The 26673-nt window shown below is 47.0% G+C and overlaps 4 protein-coding genes and 1 long non-coding RNA gene across 7 annotated transcripts; 1 reads left to right on the top strand and 4 right to left on the bottom strand.

Moving 5' to 3' along the window:
- The first annotated feature begins 2187 nt into the window (after positions 1 to 2187).
- Positions 2188 to 3389, top strand: LOC144898467 (uncharacterized). The gene is made up of 4 exons (XR_013627348.1): positions 2188 to 2439; positions 2517 to 2594; positions 2666 to 2712; positions 2775 to 3389. It is a non-coding gene; the product is annotated as an uncharacterized LOC144898467 (long non-coding RNA).
- Position 3390: 1 nt separating this feature from the next.
- Positions 3391 to 5378, bottom strand: LOC131105040 (uncharacterized). The gene is made up of 6 exons (XM_058052735.2): positions 5251 to 5378; positions 4983 to 5059; positions 4719 to 4827; positions 3838 to 3961; positions 3695 to 3772; positions 3391 to 3619 (listed from the first exon to the last, which is right to left on the bottom strand). Exons 1-6 carry the CDS (start codon positions 5272 to 5274, stop codon positions 3396 to 3398), a joined length of 636 nt encoding a protein of 211 aa, XP_057908718.2. The 5' UTR covers positions 5275 to 5378; the 3' UTR covers positions 3391 to 3395.
- Positions 5379 to 5730: 352 nt separating this feature from the next.
- pi4kb (phosphatidylinositol 4-kinase, catalytic, beta) lies at positions 5731 to 13105 on the bottom strand. Of its 2 annotated transcripts, XM_058052716.2 has the most exons (13): positions 12980 to 13105; positions 10766 to 11426; positions 10325 to 10681; positions 9993 to 10037; positions 9393 to 9620; positions 9096 to 9323; positions 7764 to 7870; positions 7573 to 7677; positions 7375 to 7498; positions 7044 to 7309; positions 6829 to 6961; positions 6640 to 6760; positions 5731 to 6558 (listed from the first exon to the last, which is right to left on the bottom strand). In XM_058052716.2, the coding sequence occupies exons 2-13, from the start codon at positions 11393 to 11395 to the stop codon at positions 6377 to 6379; spliced, it is 2526 nt and encodes an 841-aa protein (XP_057908699.2). In that variant the 5' UTR covers positions 11396 to 11426; positions 12980 to 13105; the 3' UTR covers positions 5731 to 6376. The 2 variants fall into 2 exon arrangements, with proteins under 2 accessions (XP_057908699.2, XP_057908700.2); XM_058052717.2 differs by lacking the exon at positions 9993 to 10037 and having other exon boundaries at positions 5732 to 6558.
- A 137-nt stretch (positions 13106 to 13242) lies between these two features.
- selenbp1 (selenium binding protein 1) lies at positions 13243 to 17538 on the bottom strand. Its single transcript, XM_058052724.2, has 12 exons — positions 17212 to 17538; positions 16842 to 16895; positions 16638 to 16750; positions 16381 to 16566; positions 16001 to 16121; positions 15753 to 15935; positions 14529 to 14710; positions 14319 to 14397; positions 14114 to 14235; positions 13957 to 14049; positions 13748 to 13866; positions 13243 to 13638 (listed from the first exon to the last, which is right to left on the bottom strand). The coding sequence occupies exons 1-12, from the start codon at positions 17213 to 17215 to the stop codon at positions 13476 to 13478; spliced, it is 1419 nt and encodes a 472-aa protein (XP_057908707.2). The 5' UTR covers positions 17216 to 17538; the 3' UTR covers positions 13243 to 13475.
- Positions 17539 to 17548: 10 nt separating this feature from the next.
- pogzb (pogo transposable element derived with ZNF domain b) lies at positions 17549 to 26601 on the bottom strand. 2 transcript variants are annotated; one of them, XM_058052713.2, is made up of 19 exons: positions 26327 to 26601; positions 25795 to 25892; positions 25668 to 25718; positions 25430 to 25596; positions 25280 to 25370; positions 25048 to 25203; positions 24887 to 24973; positions 24578 to 24788; positions 24326 to 24471; positions 24160 to 24260; positions 23934 to 24080; positions 23727 to 23861; positions 23461 to 23657; positions 23266 to 23391; positions 23122 to 23181; positions 22898 to 23010; positions 19949 to 21580; positions 19841 to 19877; positions 17549 to 19767 (listed from the first exon to the last, which is right to left on the bottom strand). In XM_058052713.2, the coding sequence occupies exons 2-19, from the start codon at positions 25886 to 25888 to the stop codon at positions 18018 to 18020; spliced, it is 5301 nt and encodes a 1766-aa protein (XP_057908696.2). In that variant the 5' UTR covers positions 25889 to 25892; positions 26327 to 26601; the 3' UTR covers positions 17549 to 18017. The 2 variants fall into 2 exon arrangements, with proteins under 2 accessions (XP_057908696.2, XP_078646878.1); XM_078790752.1 differs by having other exon boundaries at positions 24578 to 24785.
- Positions 26602 to 26673: the final 72 nt, after the last annotated feature.

The following is a 26673-nucleotide window of genomic DNA, read 5'->3' as shown; positions in this document are numbered from 1 at the left end:
TATTCCTGGTGCTCCTTTGAGCATATCAAGCATATTCCTTCAGATCAAAATCTATCTCACTCATAGATATATAATATAATATAATATCATCAGGGCATGCTCTTTTTTTCCATTTTTTTTCTCCATGGTTCTTTGGGGCCTATGTAGGTTCTAAATAAATGGTGACGCCATCTCCGAATTAGTTAAACAGTGGCACTTTCAAAGTCTATTCAATTTCTATTTCACCTGATCGGGACCAGGTTATGAGTTTCGCTTATATCACCATGGTGATACAGCTGCTTCAAAAGAGAGCTACCTTCGTAGTAACAGGCAAGTCTGGCTTTCCACTCAATACAGCTCGTTAATTCAGCCACTAAACTCACTTGGCAGAATACCTCCCCAAATCAATATAAACCAAAAACTAAATGTTGGAGGTTTGGTCCACAGCGAATCAGAAGAGGCAAAAATGTCAATCATTGTTTTTCAAAGTCAAAGCCGACGTGTGTGAATATCTTGTTTTGCATAAAACACAAAAATATAATAGGTCTGCTTTCTTGGATGACTAAGGAAATACAAAAAGGCTGAAATCAGAGGATATTTACATTTTTAAATCAAAAAGCAATTCATCAAACACCAAATGTCAATTATTTGGATAATAATACAATTCATAATTGTTGCAGCTCTAATGACTGTGGCAATATGCATAATAGCTCCGCTTCATCATAACACACCTGATGTTGACAAGCTCTATGTTGACAATTTAGCCACTTTGTCGCTGTATTTAGACAAGGGTGAGAGAAACGGCGGTAAATGTGGCCACAAACTTGGTGGAAGGAATAATTAGAAGAGAAGAGTTCCATGTTATCACATATAGAAATTATTAAAATGTGACAAAAACTAATAAGAACTTGAATCCAGAAGACAAACTAAGATGGCTGTCAAAAACAACACTGGTCTGAGCCCTCCACGTATGCGGCTGTCCTCAGCACTATGTCCAGCCTTAGTCGGGTTACTACTGCGGCTGTCAAAAATAATGTGTTAATGGTGATGACAAGTTTAATTAGTTACATTTTTATTATTAAAATTTTCACCCCAATTCACGCAGGCGCGCATAGGAAGGTGCAACAAGCCATTCTGTATGCCGCTTGTCCTCACTCGACGTTAGAGCCTATCACAGCTGACTTTGGGCAAGAGGCAGGATACACCCTGGACTGGTCGCTAGCGTATCACACATAGGCAAGTGTAACTATTTTTTAACTCTATTCTGACCTGAACAGGCTGCACGGTGAGCGAGTGGTTAGCGCGCAGACCTCACAGCTAGGAGACCCGAGTTCAATCCCACCCTCGGCCATCTCTTTGTGGAGTTTGCTCGTATGTTCTCCCCGTGCATGCGTGGGTTTTCACCGGGTATTACGGTTTCCTCCCACATTCCAAAAACATGCTAGGTTAATTGGTGACTCCAAATTGTCCATAGGTATGAATGTGAGTGTGAATGGTTGTTTGTCTTTATGTGCCCTGTGATTGGCTGGCCACCAGTCCTGGATGGACCCCACCTCTCGCCCGAAGACAGCTGGGATAGGCTCCAGCACCCCCGCGACCGTTGTGAGGCTAAGCGGTAGAAAATGAATGAATGAATCTGACCTGAACACAAACAGCAGTACTTGATTCCAGCATCACACAAATAGAGCCCTAGTCTACAACATAAGAGTTTATACAATGTAGGCCTCAGTGGCAAAATATTATCTAAAAACGTACTTTGTTTACTGTGCAACCAATACTGGCATTTTAAATAAACGACCCATTTGTTTTGGGTTTAGCCTTGAGAGCAGAAGTCGCGTGACTTGTGCCCTGAACAGGAGATCCTGCAAGTTCTGCAGTAATAAGTGACACTGCAGGCATCGACTCTCCTCCACAGATGCGTGGAAAGTGCTCTTTATGGACCTAACCGACCTAACTAGATGATGAGTAGTGAAGATAACGGAAGATAGGAGCGTGGGCCTCACCTGTTTAAAAAAAAAAGTTAAGATGTTTTCCAAGAAAAGGGCGAGACTATCCTCTAGTGGTGAAAGCTGAGAACAACAGTTTGATGGCCTTCATAAGGTGTTGTTGCCTACTCAGTGGTTGACATTTCACCAGCATAACTGTGCTTGAGTGGAAATAAAATAAAATGGCATAAAAACATTGGAATAAATCAATCCTTGTGACGCATTAACAAATTCAAAGTACGTTCTTTGCCATTGAGCACACATTTCGGCAAACAGGCACGTACGTGCATGTTTGGATTTGTTGTGCTGACGTTTGACATTCTTTATAGTGCACTGCAAAAAATGATCTTACCTGAAAATTGCAACACACACACACACACACACAGTCATACTTTTAACAGCACGCATGTCAGTATGTGTGCGCGATTGTGTTGCCTTTGTGTCGTCTTGGTTTTACTAACGTGGACCCGCTGTGGTAGGTGACCTGTGAACCCTGACTAGCTGAACCTTGAATTCCTTCAATCTTTATCAACTTCATCTTCCACGCAGCAGAAAGTGAAGAAGAGCCAACCCCAACGCCAGACTACTACTACGACTATGACTACACGGCCACCTTTGACTACAACAATGGTAAGAACTGAAGACTGTCTGGATCAGAACCAGAACCGGATGTTTTGGCTTGATTGTGTTGTATCCCACAGAGAGCCCATCCCCGCCACCCCACCGCAAATCAGTGTCCAAGAACAAGGTGAGCAAACAGGAAGTGGCCAATTAAATGAAATGCTCCGATGACCTTTAAACCATGTCCAGGCGTCAGTGATTGGTCCACCATGTCACTTGCTCCTCCTACTCCTCCTCCTGGGACTGCTGGTCTGTCAATGAGAGGATGTGGGGGCAAAATCTGACATTATCGTCACAACTTCAACTTCCTGAAACCCTTGACTTCATTGCCTGAGAACCCTCTGACAATAAACATTGTGATAGCACTGTTACCATGACGACCATCCTGTGGGTCATTTTATTTATCTGTCCTGATGAATGCAAACCAATACAATCATTTCTCTGTCACCTCAGCTTTTATTTGAAAATCAAATTCTTTACTTCTTCATTTTCATCAACTGGTTGAACATCAAAGCTAATGACGCTAACAGACAACAACCCGGATCTTAATCACGCCAATTCACAAGGAAGCTAACCAATATAAATACAGCTGTTACAAGCTAACTGTCATGATGCTATTGCCAAAACATGGTTGAGTCTTTAAAACAAACAAAAAATTGCCGGGTTCAGTTTGGAGGTTGCAAGTAACCTGAGAGAACTTTGAACTAATTGGTTGAAGTCAGGAAGTGGTCACATTCTGCTCCTCCGTAAATAAGTCTGATTAATAAAGCGAGCAACAACTTGACCCTACAACAATAAACACCGATGCCATCAGTCCAAGTGCGGCTGGTGTCCTGCAAGCGCCATATACTCATCCAAGTCGGCATCCAACCTGCTCTTGGATTTCGACATGTACTCATCCAACTGTGCATCCAACCTGCTCTTGGACTTGGACATGTACTCATCCAGCTGTGCGTCCAACTCTTTCTTTGTTAGCACCTTCATGCCACGTCCCCTGGTGAACCCGCCTCCCTTCTGGGGAAGATGTTCCGGTTCTGCAGTTAAGACAAAAAGACATGATGCTAACCCATACTACTGCAAGAGCGATAGGCGACTGTAGCCGATCCGACCTTGACTTGGCTTCGGGAAACTTTTGGTCTTCAACAGCCGGCAGCGCTGACCCAGTTGTCGGGTCAGCTTACTTCCTCCTACAGGGGAAACATTATAAATTTTAAAATCTCAGTTTGAACTATCACAGCATAGTAGGCATCACCTGCATGCTTCAGGGCCGCCCGGCGGAACCTAGCTCTCCAGCCGTACTTGTTCCTGAAGTTCCAAAAACCAGCCCGCCTCCAGCCCAATCGAGTCCACACACTCGATCTCCTAGGAGGGGGAACCTGACAGACAAGACACAACATAACAGACACAATAGAACTGGAAAGAGACCCCACAATGTAAAAGACCCAAGAACCTGACCGCCAAACCTAGAACCCGAAAGACACCCCACAACATAAAAGACTTGCAAGAACCTTACAGACACCCAAGAAAGCGAAAGGCACCCCACAATCTAAAAGACTCGAAAGAACCCGAGAGAAGAGACACCCAAGAAAGCAAAAGGCACCCAACAACCTAAAAGACTTGCAAGAACCTGACAGACACCCAAGAGAGCTACCCCACAATAGGAACCAAACACACACACACACGCAAGAACCTGACAGATACATTAATTCATTCATTTTCTACCGCTTTTCCTCACGAGGGTCGCGGGGGTGCTGGAGCCTATCCCAGCTGTCTTCAGACGAGAGGCGGGGTACACCCTGGACTGGTGGCCAGCCAATCACAGGGCACATACAGACAAACAATCATTCACACTCACATACTGACAGATACACTCAAACCTAAAATACAACACCAAACAGAGACACATTAACTTAAACCAAGAACCTGAAAACACAGTGAGGACCTACAAGGAACAAAAGACACACCAAAGGCTCACAAGAACATGAAAGACAAGACAGAAAAGGGGAACCTAATCAGGCATTTTTCCTGAAAAAAGGCTTTGGATTTTAGGGGTTCCAGTGTATTGTATTTACAGTAGCCCCACTAGCTAACACAAGTTTCCAAAAGGAGTTTCCTGATTGGTGGAGGGCTCACCCGCAGACAAAGAGCAGACGATGGCTGGCTGTTCACCACAAAGACCACAGGCGGGGGTGCACACGTCACTTTGGGGAGCATCATCTGCTCCAGCAGCACGTGAGAGAAGCTACAAGAGCGCAAAGGTCAAAGGTTATACCTACAAAAAAGTCTCAGTCTTTACTACACTTAAATGTTTCACGTGAACAACCAAAACCACTCCACTGGGAACCAGAGTGATAACTTTGTTAAATTGAGAAAATGTAAAAAAACAAGACTCTTCACCGCTTATGGAGGGGAACATTTGAAGAACCTCTAGGGAAAATATTCGCTGGGGTTCTTCTTCTCATCTTGTTCATTTTCTAAAAATGACAAACACTTGATCAGGTCCCCAGAATATAGCAAATATATTTACGAACATCCCAATAAGTCGCCAACTTTTCACTAATTGAAAATGTGCCCTTTGACACTAACGAGGCACATCAATAATTAACTTTTTAGAAGTTTACGTTAATTTTCGTAAAAACAACTTTGTAATCTTCCGCTGACGCACCTGACTGTGACTAGAGTTGGACATTGAAGAGTTCGATTTAAGCTAGTGCTGGCTAGCTGCTAGCCTGCGCAGTCGCAATATGCTAATTGGAGATGTGCAGGTCATGAACGAGTCGAACTTTTTTTATACGAATTCGAGACTCACTAATATTCATCGTTAGTTCGTTCACTTACTCACCATTGCTACCACCAACTACATTAAAACAGCAAATCGGGTCACTAATCATCAATTGTGTAACTGTCACTATATCGGCATTTGTATAAATGGATTAGCCCTTTGGCTAAAAGCAGTATGAACGTGTTTTCTGCGGACGCGCCTGTCGACACACTTGAATGACTCAGAACTGGAATCAAGAAAGTTTTGATCACAACGATTCACTAGTGCTGATATGAGTCTTCAAAGCAGAACAGAATGTTCTTTAATTTAACAGATGGAAGAAAGGCTAAGGCAACGGAACCAATCGGCTAGTGAGCTTGTAGCTTACCTGTGCAGTTGTAGATGGATTAGTCACAGCTTTGTTTTTGTTCATGCTAAAATAAAGCTGCTACTGGCTGCTGTTGAGTGTGAACGATATTTTTCATGACAAACACTTCACAGTAAAAATTAGCTTCAAAAAGTTATTTAATATTGCCTTTTTTGGTTGGCTTCCGTGAGCAGTGGTGTTTGGAAAGCCATGATTCATCATCTTTCCGGTGATTCACATGTAGAAAAGTGGCCAGAGCAGGCCTGAAGACGGTGACGTCCCAATGCAAAAAACACATCAATCTGTTTTCATAAAGCAGTGGGATGTCTTCGCCTCATAGTTTGATTGACAGTTCACTGAGTCCGAGCAGTTTTGAGGCTGCGCTCACTTTCTTTTTCCATGATCCTGATCATGCCACCAACAAACACTGGGAATGTTTCCTTCTCCACTTAACACATCTCCCCCAGGCCTTAAGCATATCATTTGGGAAAGTGGCATTTTCAAAAGCACCTGAGAATGAAATCGTCATCATCATCACATGGATAAATGGAATGTTTTTGTTTCAGGGTCATAGGTGACTTTCATGGGAGTCTTTTCATGTCACAATAAAAGCACGCTGCCCTCTGATTAGCTAAGCAGTCTGATGGCCACAGGAAGTAGTGGTCACATGATGCCATTGGTGAAGTACTGGAAGCCGTCGTAGAGTTTGGTTGTGAGCGAGCGCATTGACCCGTCTACCAGCTGCTCCACCAGAACTTGCAGCTGCTCCTCCGTCAGGCTCATGTGGAAGCGTTCCTTCAGGCCTCGCATGGTGCTGGAGCCGTGGAAACATGGCAGCTGCGACCCTGTCGGGTCACAGGTCACACATGGTACTATGTTTTCAGTGTGTTGTTTGGCGCACTGTTAGCGTGTGGTTGGTGTGTCACCTTGTTGCATGATCTCCACAATTTGCAGCACACGGTCCATGTGCTTCCTGGCAGAAATGAGTCCTTGGAGCATCAGCATTTTGTAGTAGTTAAACATGTCTCCGTCTGGACCGCCCATAACCTGACACACACACATAAACACTGAGTGTGCAAGCTCCTGCTGCATCAGAGAACAGTAAATGAACTTACATCCACAAACTCGGCTGTGAGTTTGAAGGCGGACGTTTCGAAGCCGAGGTTCTTTGGCGAGCTAGACAGGATGAAGCCAAAGTCGATGTGGATGATGTGACCCTGAGCATCCAACAGGATGTTGCCGTTGTGCCTGAGGGGAAGTCACAAAGAAAGCTGGAGATGAGGACAACCAGAAGCGCCACTCAAACAAGGACGAAGAGGTAGGGACTCACCTGTCCTTCACCTGGAGCAGGTAGCAGATAAGGCTGTAGCCAGCACAGCTCTGCACAAAGTTCCTCTGGGCCGACAGGAAGGCCTCAGTGGTAGGGGCACCGTGCTCCTGCAGGAAGTAGTCGAGCAGAGACAGCTGGCTGTGTTTCTTCACCTGATGCAGCGACACGGCATTCATCACCGGCTCTATCATGCCACTGTCCGAAGACAAGACCAGGATCTTGTAGGGCTTGATCCACAGGGGGACGCGCTCAGCCTCCCAGATGGACTGCAGAAGAAGACAGCGGGACGTTAGTAGGAGTGTGTTGTCACAAGAGGGCGTCTCCCACTTACCTTGAGCTGCTGCAACACTTGGAAGGCGAGCAGCTCCTGACGCAAGTCATCACCGCATTTGACGATGACGGACAGTAGACGCCAGACAGGAAGGTGACCGTAAGGAGAACCTTCCCTGATCCTCCTGAAGCACACACAGGTCAAAAGGTTATTGGCAACAAAGATACACCTGTGATGTCAGCGGAAGAGAACACCTACCGGACCTTCTCCTCCCAGGGCTCCTTGAGGGCCACGGCTGACGGGTCCTCAGGGTCGCGTTTGAAAGTGGTGGGGGTCTGTGCCAGCTGCTCCGACAGACGGCGCCTGAACACAACACGGGAAAGGACAGCAAATCTGTCAGTTGGACGTGGTCGACAACCAGAAGCAGCTAAAAAAGGTCAAAGACCAACCTGATGTCTCCCGCGGCGATGAAGACTGGCTCTTTGCTCTCCAGGCTGCTGATGCTGTCCACCGAAAACTGACTAATGTTGTCGCTACTCGCATGAACCTCTGGCAACTGTGGCAAAAAAAAAAAATCATATTTCAAATTGTACTTCAAATTTTTTATAGCAAGAGTGGGACGGACTACAATGTCTGTGACATCTTGAAAGTCTAAGAAAAATGTGGCATTACTTATCTACAGTCATTTCAAGTACCATTCAACTTTGTTTATGGTACATAATATGCATTTGCGGTTAGTTCTTGTGTATTAAGAATTAATGGGCCACTATGTATTTATGATCAGTTGATCTAAGGATGAATGGGACATTATGTACAGTATCTGCGGTGAGTTCAGTTGTCTGAATAGTGGGAGATTATCTGACTAGTTTTAAAAATTACAGTAAGTGGATATTATATAGCTATGGTTAATTCAATTGTCTAAAGGTAGTAGGACATTACATATCTGACGAGTGTGTTAGAATAGTGATAGAATAGTGGTAGTGAAACATTATGTATCTGTGACTAGTCTGTAAGAATAGTGGGACATTATACAGTAAACCTCGGATATATCGGACTCGGATATATCGGAAATTCGCTCACAACGGACAGATAAAAAAGAACCGATTTTTCTGTAATGCATTTCCAATAAAAAATTCATTGCATATATCGGATTTTTTATAACGGATTTCGCCTATTTCGGACAAAATCTCCAGTCCCGTTCCAATGCATTTCCATTAAATTTCCCTCGCATATATCGGATTGCCGCGTTGTGGCGCTCCGATTCGCCGAATCGTGACAGGCCGCTATACGACGTAATTTGCAGCGTTGCCTGCGTGATTTATATTCACATTTATTATTCAGATTTAAGACAAATATAAAAGTGAGTGACATCAATAATACTAGCACAGCAGTGAATGAGATCTTAACCTCACTATTGGAAATAACGTAGGCCTGACGGGCGTAACAGGGCCTAGCTTAATTAACAATTTGTTATGTTCAGAGTCCAATAAAGTTAAATTCTCATTACCTTACGTCTCTTTTCATTGCCCAGTCCAGGTACATTGGAAACATAGTCAAGGAAGTGCTTTTTTATAACGGATAAAATCCGATTTACGCATATACTGGATATGAATCCGATATATGCGTAAAACGGACATTTTCCGGTATACGCATATAACGGTTTTCGCTTATATCGGACAAAACCAGTGGGAACAATTGAATCCGATATATCCGAGGTTTACTGTACATCAACATGTATCTGTGGTCAGGTCATTGTGTTGATACGACATCACATGACCAACCTCCACCTGCAGCTCGATGATATCATCCACCGACCATGCTTCGTCGTCGTTATCGTAATTTGGGACGGTGGAGAAGCTGCCGGCTCGTTGCTCCATAGTCATGCCGCAGTCTGGAAGGTTTTCCACAGAGCGCGTGCTCCTGATGCGGTTCTCGGGGATCCGCATGGGTACGCTGGATGTTTCGAAGTTGTCACACTCCAAAACCTCCACATAAATGAGGTAGGGAGCCTGTAGCATCAGAGATCATGTGATGTGAGCCAAGGCCGTTCAGGGGGTCAAAGATGGCATCGTCCTCACCTTGTCCTTGGAGTTGAGTACCACGGCCTGAGTGTGTGGTACGCGGACCACGTGATGCTCAAAGGCGGCAGTGGGCAGCCATACTCTCGCCGGCAGCTTGTGGTTGAGCAGCGACAGTTCTGAGATCAACCGCTGCGTCTTCTGCTCTTTGGTAGGCAACGTGGCCAGACGCTTGCCGATGCCCATCAGCGACTTGATGAACTCCCTCTGAGGGGCCAGACGCACGGGCTGTGGAGCCACACCATTCATTAATATGACAACACTCTTCACTCCTTAACACCAAAGTGAATCAAACATACAGTGATGATTACGTCTCATTTGACCATTGTCATGTGACACACATGATGTAAACATGGACAGTACAATTAAACCCAGTCACCAACCTAACTTGATGTGCTCATACAATACAAAAATCACTATTGCTTATTAGAGGACAGTTGGAGGAACCCGTGCCATCGTGCAGTTATCACACAAACCAATTAAAACAATGAGCTTCAGGCCGTCACCTCCATTGATCACAACCAGAACCACAACCAGAACCCACACCCTCGTCTTCATTTCCCACAATGCACCCCACAGCCAGGAAAGAGCTCGACTTACAGGGCCGCTCACAAAGTCAACAAAGTCCAAGCTGGAGCTGCTGTCCTGAGGGTCAAAGGTCAGATGAGAGAGAAGGATGTAGACTAATGGATCGCGTGCGCCATCTCAACGTGTTGCTGTTTGACTTGAGAGACAAGCCACTTCCTTTTTGCTGATTGGTCAATGGGCAGGTCATATGATGCTCTAGAAGCGGTGTGGCGCACTTCCTTGTAGGAGGTGTTGTACTGCTACACACCACATGGTGGCAATACCGCAAAACCAACATATGACAAGTTTTGCATTTGAGTGTGTGTGTGTGTGTGTGTGTGTGTGTGTGTGAGAGAGTACATCACCTCGTCCTGGCTGCTCTCCACTTTGGGATTGCTGGCCGTCCTCTTCAGGTTGCTGCTCAGGCTGATACTGACTGTGGCGTCCGACTTGGAGCGTTGATGTGTGCGTTTTGAGGGCGACAGGCTGTGTTCACCTCCCATGGTTGCAGCAGGGGGAGGCGCGGGACAGAACGGCGTCAGCATCAGAGGGTCTCGGCGGGCCCGGACACCGGCGGGTTTGAGTTCGTCTGACAGAATCAGTTTGCGCAGCTTTGTGCCTCGAGAGTGGCGCTGTGTGGAGATGTGCATGTCGGATGAGTAGGCGCCGAGCAGCCAAGCGCACTGAAGACTGAATGAGATGCTCTGTCTGCAGCGGTGCACCTGCAAGATAGCACGCAGGGAAAACTACTGACCTCCCAACTCTGTACGTACACAAGCATTTGCCCCATACCCTGCCACACCCACCACGTAAGGCTTGATGGCATCGCCCACATGCTCGTCCATGTGCACATACATATTGAGGAGCTGCGGAAGGAAGAAGTCAACATCTTCGTGAGGGAAGCTGAACAAGCGATTTCCGATGTAGGCCTGGACGCCAGGTTCCTTGGAATTGTGCAGGTAGGATATCGCCATGGAGATGTCAAACATCTTGGACTCAAAGAGACGGAGCAGCCATGACTGTTTAGATGGGTTGTGTCGGTAGCGGCGCCGAACGCTTTTCCCCGAACTTTCTGCCGGTCCCTCACTGTCGTCGTCCTCCTCCTGTCTGAGCTTTGCCGATGGTTCAGCAGCATGTGCAGCGGTGCTGGTTTCCGGGGGCAATCCTTCACCATTGGAAGTGCCATCCCCATGTCGCAGTTTGAGCTTGTGCAGGACTTCCTTGCACGCCCGCTCAGCCACCTCCGCGTCGATGACCAAGCCCAGCTCGGTTGTGCCCTCACTGATGATGCCCAGAGGGGGGGTACCTGCCTGGTGGGGGCCTGAGGACGAGGACGGAGTGGAGGGGAGCGATGGGGAGGGAGAGGAGCAGAGAGAAAGGGAGGGGCTGTTGTGTCCGGAGGGGGAAGGGGAGAGCTCCGGCTTATTTTCCTCCATCAAGAGTGCTGGAAGGCTCCACCCACCTCCACTGTGCAAAGACAGAGGGAAAAAAATCAGTTTGGGAGAAGCCATGCCTCCTTGTCACACCTCTAGCTCAACCAAGGAGCAGCATAGGGATGCAACAATTAATCAATCGTTAATCGATTACCCAATTAAAAACTATTTTTGTTATCAATTAGTAATTTTTTATTTAAATATGCAATCTTATTTCAGCCTCTCAAATGTGTATGATTTTTAATTTCCTTCATCATCCATGAAAGCAGACCCACTATCTTTGTGTTTTAGCCAAAATAAGATTAATAAATTAAAACATACCGTTTGGGAAATCCAAGGAAATACAGCTGGAATAGGTGCAAATTCTGGAATATCTAGAAAGCTTTTTGTGCAGGGGAATCATGTGTTGTTGCTCTATAGAGTTCGCAACCCAAAACAAAGGGCCGCAAATGAGCATAATCGGTCCCCTTTAACATTATTTTACCAGAATATTCAAGCGGCAACCTAGTGTTTGTGCACTTATTTGCTCTGTCAGTTCAAATTTCTGAATAAAAAGGCAAAAATGTATCAATCGACCAATTGATCAGTAGTTGCAGCTCTAAAGCGGCACCGCCCAAGTGGGCGGGGCGTATTCCACATAATTATACATACAGGCACATCTCTAGGAATTGGACAATTTTTGAAAGCCCATGTATTTCACTTGTTTAATTCAAAACATGAAACTCTTAAATTCACTACACACGGAATTCCTTAATTTCTTATTAACTGCAATGATTACAGTTTACCGCTGATAAAAAAGCCCAACTTCAATTCCTCAACATTTGAAATATTGTCGAAAGGCTTAATGTTGTGAAAAAAATTCAAAATCATGAGCAAACCCTTTAAGCCTTTAATTGGTCTCTTAGCCGTAATTAAGTTCATAAAATAAAATGCACTTTGCATGATGTTGACGAGTATTGAAATGCGATTGTATACGAAGACTGTACCGATGCTGAATAGTACGAGCATCACGTGAATCCACTCAGCAGCTGTACATCCCTTTTGGCTCTCCAGCACCCCCTCGAGGTCATTTGTGAGATTCGTCCAATTATAGTTTCTTCACTTCTTCACTAATACAGATTTCTCGTTTGACTTGAATGTAATACAACGCAGCTAGTTCACCATTGGAGTATGGAATAACGCAGTGATTTATCTGCCAACACAAGAAGCGAATATGCTTAATTAATCCTCGATGTTAGCTTAGCACACAGTTGGCAAATGTCAGGCGCCCGCAAACACAACACAGTCATTATTTATTATTTCTGTGTTCCCCGGAATATGAGATGTCAACTGCGTGAGACACACACAAATACACTTCACCGCCCAGCACGCCAACTAGTAAAACTTCTATTTTGCCAGGTCATTCCACATTACTAGGGATAGCTCGACTAGCTGCTAGCCGGCTGGCCTGAGCTCGGCAGCTTTTAGCTCAGTTAGCACTAGCTTATTCGCATTAACCAACTGTTGCTGTCGATGCTCAAATTAAGCGATGTGCTAATGCCAATCTATTGCGGTTCCGAGACGTCTTTACAAGTGAGCCAGTCCTACCTTGTCAAACTTCAGAGAGTTTTAATTGTGGCGTCAGGTCAAACTGTGTCCCCATTGATGCTGCCGAGCCGCATCGCCACACTGGCTGACAACCACCAGGGGGGGCTACAGAGCTTTATGTGCCTCATTGGCCTTTGGACAGCAGTACCTCGCCAACAATATCGGTGACAAAAAAACAAAAGACTCGACTTTGCTCAATGTGGCAAAGTTCTGCTTGTCAGCTGTCAACAATCACAAACACTTGAAAATTCAACATTTATTATATGCATTAGCAGAAAACATTTTGATTGGACCCCAGCTTTACAATTGTTACTATGGTTAGAATACATTTTTAATATACATTTAAAGCAGAGTTGCTAGCAGCCCTTTAGTTCTGTTTTTCATTTGAACAAGCTCCATGTGGTGATGATCAATGAAATATAGTAAATATTTGAATAACATGTTATTCATTTGTCATCAGGCGAATGACACAAAAGTGGCGTGGAATATTTCAGGGTCACAGCCAGATGTCGGATGTGCAGTCTCCCCCGGGGTACCTCAGCTCATGAGCCAGCGCTGGGCCGCCGGGTTCTTTGCCGAAGTCCACCAGGAAGTTCTCATTGACGGTGAGACCCCCCTTCACGGAGTCCACATCAATCTGCATCATCACTGACCCCTCGCTGCAAAACAAAGCAATGCAAGTAATGTTTTTATTAGTATTAGTATTAATGCAGTGTGTATTGCAGAAGTAAATAGTGTGTGTAAGTCTGAGTGTGAGCGAGTACTGACCGGATCATTTCAGGGTAGAACTGTTTGTCCCAACCACTGTACAGTGACGTCGTTACATAAAGTCTCCGACCATCCAAACTTAATTGTAACATCTGAGGACCTCCGGGAACACGCCTTCCCTATTCAGGCAAACACGCACATATACATGAACAGATATAAACTTTGTCGTATGTCAGATGTTTCTTCTCTCTACTTCCTGTCTGAGGTACCTGGATAAAACGAGGACGGGGCTGCGGCTGACTTTCCGGATCCTCCAACACCTGAACTGGTCCGTCAGTGGTGATACTGCCCCCCAGAAACACCTGCAGATAGGTAAACTATCTGACTTGAGGGCTCCATGTGCAAAATTGTCACATGACATCAGACCTGTCCAACCAGTCGAGGCTTCCTTGTGTCGCTGATGTCATACTGTCTGATGTCCCCATGCAGCCAGTTACTGAAGTACAGAAAACGATCGTCCAACGAGATCAGGATGTCAGTGATTAGGCCTAGAGACAGAAATGTGACACAAAGGTGAGACATACAGGAGAGAGACTGGTTAGGTGGGACTGATAGGTGAGATCTGACAAACCTGGCATCTCAGGTAGCATCCATCCTTCAACTTTCTTACTGGGAACACTGATGACCTTCTCTGCGGCCCACTTTCCTGTCTGAACAACATAGACCGTTGGGGACCCGAGGTGAGAGAAGTGGATCATATCAAAACCAGATTATCAAAGCTGATTCTGGTGGTGTCTCATGGATCACATGGACTGTGCGAAGAGGGTCTGGAAGTTCTCACTGGTGCTTTGTAGAATCGAAACACATTCCCCCTCAGAGCACATCCCACAAAGCCTTCAGTGGCATCAGGGTCATGGAGGAATCGGATCTCAAGAGGAATGGCACCTTCTTCTCCCAGATCCAGTGACTGAATCCTCCTGTGGGTGGTCCAGTCCCAAATGTGAAGGGAAGAACCATACTGGCCTGGAACAACAAGGAACGCATGTTTGTCTTTGGTTTCTTGGGACTTCTAGAACCTGAACTTCCAATTCTAAAGGGTCCTGACAGGGGACGTCTGGAACCTGAACTTCCAACTTTTCCCACAACTTGGGAGTTCTGGGAAAATTAAGCTACATCTCCAAATGGTAGGCATCATAAAAAAAACAATGGTGCTTTTAGAGCAGGGGGTCTCAAACACGTGGCCCGCGGGCCAAATGTGGCCCGCAAGACACTAGTTTGAGGCCTTGATATGAAAGTTTAATGTTGTTGCGGCCTGTGCAAGTTTGATATGGATGCTGTATGGTATCATGTACCCAGAAAAATTTATTACGTTTGATTAATGTTCATGTTAAAGGTTAAATAACTGTTAATAGTTATCCTCCCTATCCGTGTGGAAGTGGTAAGTTTTTGGCTATTTAAGTTTAAAGGAAATAACTTGAAGGCTACCGTTTAGGATGCTAGCTCTCTAGTTTGCAAGTTAGCATGTGTCTCAAGACCCTGCAGTTGCGCAATATGTTGTAAATAAAAAGAGTATAAATGTGACTATAGTCGTGTTTTGTCATGTCTACAGGGCTCTAATAATGCTTTGTTCATTTTAATCAGAAAAAAAAATTTGTCTACCCACCAACTCTATGTGGTTTCGTAAGTTTTTATTATTTGCCGTTTTATTATTCTTATTATCATAGTTATTTAATACTGATTGATTGATTGTCTTTATTCTTGATTTGTTTATTTATTTTTCATCTTATTTTGTGTAGAAAAATAAAAAATTATATATTTGAGAACAGTGGAATGTTTTATCAGAGCTTTTCTTGTAGAAAATCGGAACCAAAGCAAAGTTCATTAATTTTTCTGTTTTTAATAAATGCGTTAGTTTTTGGGGGGGGGAACCTGATGCGGCCCAGTCTCGGCCAGACCCTACCTCCAGTGGCCCCCAAGTAAATTGAGTTTGAGACCCCTGTTTTAGAGGGTCTAAAACAGTCAAGTTCAACAAACAAAGAAAATATTCCCAAGTGTTCCATCTTACCCTCTGCAACATGCGCAGGATTAAAACCGTCTGCAAGAGCTTTGGGTGCCCCCCACTCGGTGCTTATCATCACATTGTGGCGAGGCTGATACCAGAAGTCATAACCAAAGGGGGCCGCTTCACCGGGGTGTTCCCAGTTCCCCATCACCTCAAACGTCTCACCATCCAAAAGGACAAAACCACCTGAGAGGACAACACAGGTGAGTCCCCAAGACTTTGTCGTCAAAGCTGTATGGTGCCGGTTTCACCTTTGCCTCCACCGGATGGGTCCCCCATGCAACTGATCAGGATCTGACCGCTTCCCAGACAGTGGGTGGTGTGGGGGTTAGCCAGGCCACACTTCCAGTACAGATCTACAGGCTCCACCGACTGACAAGGGCAACAGAATCACAGCATCCTCATTAGCGCTAAACCTTCAGTAAAACTTCCAAGACCCAGGACCACAGTACTCAGGCACCAAGGGGTGTGCCTGAACACATGCATAGTACATGCTATGTAGTATATCACTAACTTCCCTACATGTTTATGTTCATATGCAATAGACCCATGTTGCCATATTTTAGTGAGTGAACAAATCCAAGTTCAACATATCTAAACTGGTTTGTTTTTGTCTTCTATGTACCCCCACCTTGTGGATTCGTGGCTCCCGGGGATCCGTGCCAACATCAACCACATAGATTCGTGAGGAAATGAGCGAAGGCAGGATGAGACGGTTTCGTTTCTTGGAGGTGTCGCCAAAGCAGCTGCTGCAGGCGTTCCAGCCACTGTGGTGTAGTTCATCGTGAATGTTGGGCATTGGCAAGCGATGGACGACCTACCGATGACAGATGAAAAAGGTGACATAAAGGCAACAAGGAGGAAAGGAAGTAAGATGAGGGTTGTCACCTGACAGTATGACATAGATTTGGGGTCAACATCGACAGTGGCGAGATAGTCGGCTTTGCGGATGGATGTGTTGCGGTAAATGCACGGCAGATACACTATCTCCTCACGAGGACCTAGCACGCACACACACACACACACATACATAAACAGTGAAATGCATGCACTCGCATTTACAAGTACTGATTTGCACGCATTTGCACTCACCCTTCATGGCGTCCAGTGGGCTCCTGTAGCCTGGTCCACATCCTGAACAGCTAGCTGTGCACAATGTCAAAAGCCACAATAGAACAACAGGGCTGCGCATGTAGGTTTAAAGTTCATACAAGGGCATGCACATTTTGGCCTGAGGACAACTTTTTGTTATACATTAGCAGAAAACACCAGTCTGTGTTGTGACGTGTCACTTACATAAGACCTTTTTATATATCTACACACACACACGCACACACACACACACACACACACACACACAGCTACAGCTGCTATGCTTGTTGAAATATTAGTGAGTGCTATCAATTTGATTAAGTTGCCCAAATTTCAAGTCCAAGCTTTGGCATGCACGGTGCTCACTCACCCATGTCGAGGTTCTGGTCACAAGAAGATTCTCAAGACTGTGAGGGTTGCAGCCCCCCCACACAAAATTTGTATAGTCCTGACCCACCAATGAAATGTAAGGGGCTGACCTGGAAAAGAAAACATGGGCGGCCCTTCATACCAGACTCTTCTCTTCTCTTCCTGAGAAAGAACTCAAAAGTTGACTTGAGGTCAAAGTTCACATCCTGACAGCAGTTTGCTGAATCATATGACACACTTTTAAAAGAACTGTCCTTGTGTATTTTTCACAATTAAAATCATCACGTTTTGTACAATAAATGGTTTTATATAACAAAAAAGAAATAACATCAGCGTCTCTGCCCGAGTGGTCACATGGGTGCAACCCACCATGATCATGTGACCAGTGCTTATGTTACATGATTAGCAGAAAGTGTAGGTCCTTTTTGCACACCTATGCTATGGAACACAAAGGGGTTAGCATAAGGTTGTGGCAACAAGTGCATGATAACTCGCATTGTTCGCGTTGCTCAGTCATTTCGTGCTGAACCAGTTTGTGCCCTCTGCTGTACGAAGGGGGGAAAAGTTTGGGTGGAGCGTTTTGATTGGTGCAGCTGGTGTTGCGTAATCTTTGGCACAACCAGCACAAGCCTTTTAAAGGCCGCTAGAAGCTAGCATTCAAGCTAAGAACGCATTCAGCAGAGTAAGCGTCACACCCTTGATATCATATTCTCATCATCAAAAGCAGAACAAAAATTCTTGTCCACCAGATCCTCTCCAACAGTCCTGCCGTTTGGTTTCAGGAAATGCAAACATTTTGAGGAGCTTTCAGCTTTCATCCATTCGTTCAGCCTCGTCTGCCTTTGGCTCCGTCCCCTCCAACCTGCTCTTGGTGGCTATCTTCCACTCATCACCGACTTGCTCTCCAATCATAATCCTGGTCTCTCTCCGCTCCTTTGTCGTCTCCGACCTGTCATCCTTTGTCTCTTTCCCTTCTTCCTCACTGTCCTCCTCGGGTGTCCCAACCTGGTCTTTGTCCTCACCATCTTTTTTTGTCTCCTCACCCTCAACTGTCTCCTCCCCTTTTTCTTCTGGCTCCGCCTCTTGACCAGCATTCTGTTCCTCCATTGATGTCTCGTCCTCTTCAGAGTCCTCTATTTCCAGAGGCTCCAAACCATCTTCAGACGACAGAAGTATCTTTTCCAGCTTCTTGAGGAGATCCTGCTGGTTCTCCTCACGGTTCAGGCCTTCCTCAAAGTCATCATCCTTGTGTTCCCGCTTAGGCAGAAGACCCGTGAGCTGGAAGGACTTCCTCCATAGCTGGCGAAGGTCCTTCAGGAGTGTAAAGGCTTCCACCAGCCAATCGAGCAGAATTCCAGTGACGTTGTCATGTAATTGGCATGGTGAAGCTTCGTCCAGCTCCTTTGAGTTGCCGGCGCTGAACGTGTTCCAGCGAGAGCGCAAGAAGCGTTGCAGTGCCGGCTTGATGCAAAGCAGCAGGGGCTGGAGGATGAAGGAACAGCCAGCAGGTATCACAGCCGGAAGAGTGCCTGATCCGCTAATGTTGCTAAGAAACACGTCTCCTGTGTGCTCTTGGTGCGGGTCCAACACCAACATGGACTTTTTGTGGTGAGCCGGCCCAGAAAGATACTGAAGCCAAATCCTTTTAGTCCAAAGCTTAAAGGCCTCGGCAGCTGACAGGTTCTCCAAGTTGGCTTCCAGCACAACAAAGTCCGGCAGAATCTTGTGGGCCAGCTGCTTGTTGGTCAGCACCACAGCAGGTAACATGGTACCGTCAGCCAGTGCCGACAGGTACACCGTCATCAGAGGTACAGACCCTGTGAACTGCAGCGCTTCTGTGCGTTGGCTCTGATTAAGAATACTACTCAAATCTACAAAGAGGCAGAACTCATCCACCACAGCTATGGAACCTTCTGCAAGTTCATGAACCCGGATTACATTCTGTGTGAACTCCCTAAAAGATCGGATTTTGGTTTCCAAAGACTGCGGCAGCAAACGATCCAGCGTTGACATCCTCCTAGCAGAGGATGGGCCAAGTCTGTACTGAAGCATGAAGCGTACGGCCCAGTCGTGCGAGATTCGGAGGGTGTAGTCAAATGCTCCGTTCTTCTTCAGCATGGACGCTTCACGAAAGAGACTGCTCTCGCTGATGGGAACTTGCTGCTCTCGCTGGCTCAGCACCCACGCCACCATGCTCTCCTCGCCTTCACTGTGCACATGCTGCGTCCTTTGCGTCAGATGTTTCCTGGCCTCCTTCAACCAGGAACGGATAAGGTTTGGCTCAGTAGAAAAAACATGTGAAGCTTGGTGAAGTCCACCACACAAAGCTAGCAGAGTGACCCTCAGCTGATGGGGCGAAAGGCAGTCTTTCCGTTCTTGGGGGATGGAATCAGCCGACTGCATGCAAGTATCTTCTGGATCTGGTGAGGGAGATGCGGGTTCTTCCTCCTTTATACATTTACTTTCCTCCAACTCATCCAGTTCCTCATCTTCAGAGGAGTCCACGTCCTCTACTGGGGCCATATGGTCTTGAACCTCTGCAGCCTCGACTTCTCCGCTGCAGAACAGGAAAAAAAAAGCTTCAGCAAATACCAAGATGGCACATCAACAGTTCAACATGGTTCAATTACCTTTGTGCATTCCTGAGGAACCCCACTTTTGTTGAGCCTGTTGAGAAGAACGACAGATTTTAGCAGCAAATGGATCTTCAGATGAACTTGGTGAGAGCCAAAACCTACCTTTATTGAGAGGCGACAGGCCATGAAACTCCCAGAAACACTGTGGCTGCTTGCACAGGTTGACCCGACACGCCACGCAGCCAAAGACGCTCTCGTGGCGAATGTTCTTCATGTTACAGTTGCGGCATCTCTTCGGGCCGACGCTGATTTTCGCCATCCTGTGTCGTTGTTGAATGGCCTCATCTGTCCTCTCTACCTTGGGGGTACGCCGCCAGCTGGTGGTCTCTGACAACCTCTGTGCACACTTTGCAAGCTGGCAGCCCAGTTGCTTTCGGAAGTTGGCCTGTGTGAAGAGACCATTTTGCACCCAGGCTGGTGGGTTCCGTTTCCGGCTCTCGCGCAACACGATGAAGGAGTTGACCACACTGAGGTTGACCATAAACCAGAACAGACCGCGCCAGTGTCGGTCCTGCAGGATGCCACCAAGGGGGTTGCAGGCCAGCAGCTGCTTGCAAATATCCACCCCTCGCATGTTCTCCTGCAGGAGACGGAAGGACATGGGCCGATTCATTGGATCTAAGCCGCCCACTTTGGTCTGAGACCGCCTCCACACAGTGTCCACTTCCCCCGCATCGGCATTGGTAGACAGGCAGCCCATCTCCTTGGTGTCCTTCCAGCGTGTAGCTAGCAAGGCGCCAAGCCTTCTTTGTAAGAAGTCCCCCGGTTTGCTCAGCTGCCCGTCCTGCCACAACCCTCTGGGCAGGATGCGGCTGGGAGGTGGGAAGGAGCTGGAGGAGTAAATACCCTGCTCTAAGAGGTTCTTCACAAGCGGGACTGATGCGAGTGAGTTGGCTAAGTAGAGCTGATGATGCTTGTCCTCCAGACCCTTTACCAGCTCGGGTACCACGCTGAATCCCACTTCCTGCTTCCAGTTCTCGCTAGTTTGAATGAAGAAGCGGTGGCAGTAGCCGGACTTGGAGTCACACAGCAGCCACACTTGAGGCTGGCTCTTGGAATCCCCTGTGCCAAGGCTTCCGTGTCCCTCCAGACGGGGCAACAGTGCTCTGTCGATAGTCAGACAGCAGTTTGGCCGATAAGCGTCCCACATTGACCTGCCTAAGATGTCCAGCATTGGCCTAAAGATGTGCAGTGAGTCGTTTGGGTTGCTGGTGCGGCGATGCTCGTTCGTGGCAAAGCTTCCCATTCGAATGTTGGACGCCACTTGTTTGAAGCGTCCCAGGGTCATGGTGCTGTGAAAAGTGTGGCTGTTGTCGTGGTCGCTGGAGGACCAGTACTGAGACAGCTCAGGAAGGTTCTGAATTCCCATGAGGATGCACAAGCCAATGAAACCTTTGATCTCACGGGTGGTGACCGGAACCCAGTCTGGGCATCCAAAGCCCATGTAACGGCAGATCTTTGCATGGGTGTTGGTCTCGGTCATGATCAGTTCTACGAGTGCTGCAGGGAACACCAGGTTGAAGTAATCGATGGCCTCACCGTTCCCCTGCAAGGAGTGGTGAGGTCCGCTGGTCTCTGTGAAGGGACGTATGCAAGTCTTGGTTTGGGGGTTTTCCAAAGGCTGTTTCCAACAATCCACGGACCTCCAGTCCTCATTCTGGACTGGGTTCTCCTCCTCAGCTGACTGCGGTGGCTCATCATTTGAAGATATGTGGATATCCAGCTCAGCGTGGACTGGAAAGAAGGAATACTTGTCAGGATGTATGCATGTCAGCAAAACAACAGTGTTTGCTCATTTTATTGCTTAAATCAGTGATTTTCAACCACTGTGCCGCGGCACACTAGTGTACCTTGAGAAACCATCAGGTGTGCCGTGAGGAATTATCCAATATCACTTTTTATAATTAACATTTATTAATCATCATTTGCAAATATTATGTCAATAGCCATTATGTCAATAGTATACATGGACCCAAATATTCCAATTCACTTTGGTTTATTTGCTCAAACGGAAAGAATTGAACAGGGATGGAATATTCCTTTAACCAATCCGATTGAGGTATCTTGTACCCGCTCAAACGGAAATTTGTCAGGGTGCGTTCTTCTTTGTGGTGTTTTTCTTCTTCTGCTGTTTATTGGCGGTTGGCAAGCAGCTTTCGTGTGCATGAGCGCCATCTGTGAAACAGAATCTAAACCCTTCTATACGCCATTCACAAGTGCAGTTTTATTAAAAAAGAAAATACATATCTATATAAAACATGTCCTGAGTTTAATTATAAAATATTAGCAAGATTGAATTTGATCTTTTCCTGTTTAAATTTATCCCGGGTGCGTTCTTTCAGCGCATGCTCAGATATGACGTAACACGCAGATCCAGACGTTCTTCAGTTTTAAAAATGGAGGCCAGCAATCGGCACTGGACTAAGCAAAGTTTGTTTTTGATTCAAACTAAATTTCAAGACTGGACAGACGAAAAACTGTCAATACGGAGTTATTCCAACAAGTGAAAGAAATCGGTAATCGGGGAAGTCGGTATCACGTGATGTTGATGTTTACGTTTTACTGGGCATGCCCTATTGACTATTCTGGTTGATTTCTACGGCGCATGTAGACAAGAGAGTGCAATATTCCTTTCTATGGATACCATTGTTTCCCGAAAGGTCATTCGGAAAGAGAAAAAGTGGTCATGTAAAAACGTGGCTACTGTGGAGTGTCTGTGGTGTAAAGACTGGCAGAGCAATGTAATATTGGTCCGTGTGGCAACACCTACCTTGTTCCTCCGATAGACTTATTGATGCATGTGTGAGGTCGTGGTGACATTTTGTAACATTTTTGGTTAGTGGTGTGCCACAAGATTTTTCCAATGTAAAAAACGTGCCGTGGCTCAAAAAAGGTTGAAAAACACAGGCTTAAATCACCACCGAAGGCATTTTTACACTTTTTCTTACTCCACATGATAAATCAGATGATTACAAGAGCAGTCTAAACACAGTGAACGGAATGATCTGAAGAAAGGAAACAATGTGAATGTGAACATTTGAAGGGACTCACGTCTGGAGTGACAGGTGACAGTACGGTGCTCCGAGTTGACTACAAGGTGCTCAGCCATCTTATCCGCAAACGGTGATGTGAAGTCACAGCAGGAACACCGCAGCAAGAAAGGACTGAAACACAACAATACCTTGACATGATGAACTACATCCTGATTCCGGGCGAACAAAACAGAGAAGGTGGAGTATTGATGTCACGCCCCAATCCAATCATGGAAGTCTCACCAAGGGGGAGGCAGACGATGCAGAGGAAGAGCTTCACCTTTGGAACGCGGCACGTGGTGGCTGCAATCAGACCACATATCAAGCAATGGGGTGAACCCAATGAGGACCTCCCCGCCCATACCAGGACAGTGGGTGTGCTCTTACTGGATCATGTGGGCTGCGTAGGCTCTGGAGCAGCAGCTGCTATAAGCACACAGCAGACAACGCACGTGTGTGGGAAAGTGGGCGGGGAGGTCCGAAGCCTCGCTTCCACACTCCAAGCACACCAACCTGTCAACAATGCACAGTTACACTTATGAGACTGACATACATGGAAGTCATATGGAGGTAAGCATGTACCTGACGGCCTGGACACTAGCAGGCCTCACGGGGGGCGACTGGGGAGGTTGGGACAGGCTCCTGAGGGTCGAAGAATTCTGCTGCTCCGTCTTGATCTTGATTGGCTGGATGAGGGAGGAGGGGTTTTGCAGGAGGTGGGCACCGCCCCCGACCAATGTCATAGGTGGCCTTTTCCTGCTATACATCCGAATGGTCACCTGCAAATAGCAGTCAGTGACGACTTGCCGGGCACAACCCCTGCTGATGTAACGGAACAACAAGCTGACCTTTGACCCCAGTGGTAGACCTTCAAGTTTGGCGGGTCGGCGGACGCTGTGATGGTTTTCCAGCTTGTGCTGTGTTTTGTCCTTGAGGAAGACAAACTGCAGACGACACCTGCTGCAGTGGAAGGCTTGACTCACCTGAGAAACATGGGACACATGTTGGTGAACGACAGGGACTTACACACAATGCGCTCATGCGTGCACGTGTACCTTGTGGCGCAGAACGTGCTGTTGGTAGCTCGCCACGTTCCTCACCACTTTCAGGCAGAAGACGCATAGCATGCAGTGCGAGTCTCTGTGGAAGCTAGCAAAGTGCTGCAGGACGTCCGAGTAGAAGGACGAGCGATAGGAACACACCTGAGGATTGTCACAGTGCTCGTAAAATAATAATAATAATAACCTGCATGGCTGGGCGGCGCAAGGGTCAGAGGTCTACCTGGCAGACATAGGGCATCTCTCCTGGTTTGTGGTTGGACCTCATATGGTTCAGGAAGGCTGACTCATTGTCAAAAGACCACTCACATATGCGACATGTGTCTGCGGAGAAAAGACACGTGGTCAAGCACACGCCACAACACGTGAAGGCATTTGTTCAAATTTACTTGAGGAAGGGGCAGAGCCGTGCACGAGCTCCCGGTGGCTCAGCAGTTGAGTGGGATTGGAAAACTGTCGAAAACAGAACGTGCACAGCTTCTTCACGTCTCCTCCTCGTATCAGCGGAGAGTGCTGCAGCGTGTGTTGCACCAACCTGTGTGTACAACCAACACTTGTGTGTGTAGTGTGACTTTTCCAATGTGACTAACGTCACCTCTTTTACAGAATAGCAGTTGCACATTATGTGCACGCACTCCCACCTCAGGTTGTTGTTGACAGGGTGGGAGCAGACTTGGCAGGTAAAGCTGGAGGCTTTGGCTGCCAGGGAGTTTGGCTTCCTCGGACCTTGGGTCCCTTCCAGTGTTCCATAGTAGAACTCATCCACACTCAGGACTACCTTGGGGCGTCCCGGGGTTGGGTCTGATGTCCTGCCTAGGGAGGGCACTTTCAAAGGGGAGGAGCCAGAGTCTGCTGAGTCATGTGACACACACACACACACAAAAACAATCAGATCCATTTTTGCCTCAATACTCTGATGCGGTGCCACATGCAATAGTAAGGAGGCATACTCATGCTGCTACGGGGGGGCATCACATTGGCCAAGCCTGGTGACTCTGAGCCTTTGGCCCCACCCACCTGAGAAATGTGTGTGCTCACTAAAAAAAAAAAAAGAAAACATCAAATCAATCAATCAGCTTAAGTCATATGACACCCCCAAACAACAACCTACCATGACCCGCCTTGCTGGGCTGGATGGTCATCGCAGTGGGCAGATGCACGGAGGCGGGCTCAGTGGGAACTCCTGTGAGCGTGGAAGAGGCCCTGGTCTGGGGGAGCACAGAGGACACGCCCACACCAGGTCGCACCAACGGACCAAGCGGTGGGCCTGTGCGGACAGGAAGTGTCATCAATCCAAAAAATAAGCACATGTATTCATGATTCAGAAGAATAGCTCCACCTACTGTGTATCAGTGTGAGGGGCGGGACTGACTGAGCCGATGGCAGGTTCAGAACCAGAGAAGTACCAGGCCTCATGGTCTGCAGTGGGAAAGCCTACAGGGGAATGACAAGCATGTGACCTTAGGCTAACATGCTAACATGCATTTGTTTACCTGTGCAGTTAATAGAATGGGCGCCGCTGTAGCAGAAGTGCCTGGGAGGAGGAGTGCCCCCCTATTTGTCTGTGTCAAGATGATGGGAGGGGTCTGAGAGACCAGGGGTGTGGCAGGGGAAGAGGAGGGAGGAAGAGGAGGTGGCATCAGTGATGGTGATGACGACGCTGGGGAAGACAAAGACAGAGTGAATTACTGTGACGCATACTCATGCACGGACACACTTACTCACTCTCACCTGGAGCAGGTGTGATGGAGGTACCACTGCAGGTGGGAGGAGTCTCAGGAGCTGCAAGAACACACAGCAATCCCCCCATTGAAGACACTCATGAGTGTGGGTGTGGGTGTAGGTGTGTCTGACTTACAATAGTCAACGTCGTCTTCCTCCACGCTGTCATCCACCTGTTGCCATGGTTCCAGCTCCTCATCCTCACACTCCATAAACAACTCTGTGTCCATGTTGCTACAAAACCACAGACGGCATCATGACATCCTCCTCAAAAATAGATTTTTTTTTGTTGCAAGGAATTATGGTGTATCACTTGTTAGCATTATATTGTACCGAGCATTCTAGGAGTTGACCATAACTGCATCTGTTAACAACCATGTCCGGCAGAGGGCGCAGAAACACATCACTCCCTTTTTTTCTGATTCTTTGCTCACTCGTCCCGGCGACGAGACCGTGCGCACCAAATGACGAAAAGGAGGGTCTAGGTAATGCAAAAAGAAATTGAAGACCTGCTCCTCTTGGTGCGCTGCAGCACACTGTGCTAGCTGCGGTGCATTCGACTTCTCAAGCGCCGCCCACCCCGTGCACTGAGAGCTGCCTAAATGTTCTGTACGGCTCTGTGAGTGACGTGTACCTGGTGGGGATTCGCCGAACCGAACCTTTCTTACCTGCTTGGGAATGTGAAGCAAGTCAACAGAATATGGACGAACCCGCCTCGGTTCGACAGAAGACGACAGTCCAGGGGCGGAACTTCCGGTTAATTTTTGTGTTTGTACCGTAGAGTGGTTCCTGTTCACGTTCCACGTACGTCATTTCCTTTAAAGGTGGCATGGCAGTAATTGTGCTTAGGTCCGGTGTGTATTTTCATTTATATGGACCGAGTTAGACTTCGAGATTCCATTAAAAACTATATGTAATAAGAGGAAACTAACAAGCGACATAAGAAACGCACTGGTCAGGCCGCCATGTTGGTTTTATTGTTTGGCCTCTGGGCGGTGCAACAAGCCGTGACGTC

Source organism: Doryrhamphus excisus, linkage group LG5, assembly GCF_037039965.1.
Source record: "Doryrhamphus excisus strain RoL-2023G ecotype Guam linkage group LG5, RoL_Dexc_Guam_v1.1, whole genome shotgun sequence".
In the NCBI taxonomy this organism is placed as follows: domain Eukaryota; kingdom Metazoa; phylum Chordata; class Actinopteri; order Syngnathiformes; family Syngnathidae; genus Doryrhamphus; species Doryrhamphus excisus.
Note: the sequence above shows the minus strand (reverse complement) of the source record. Positions and strands in the feature narration are given on the sequence as shown.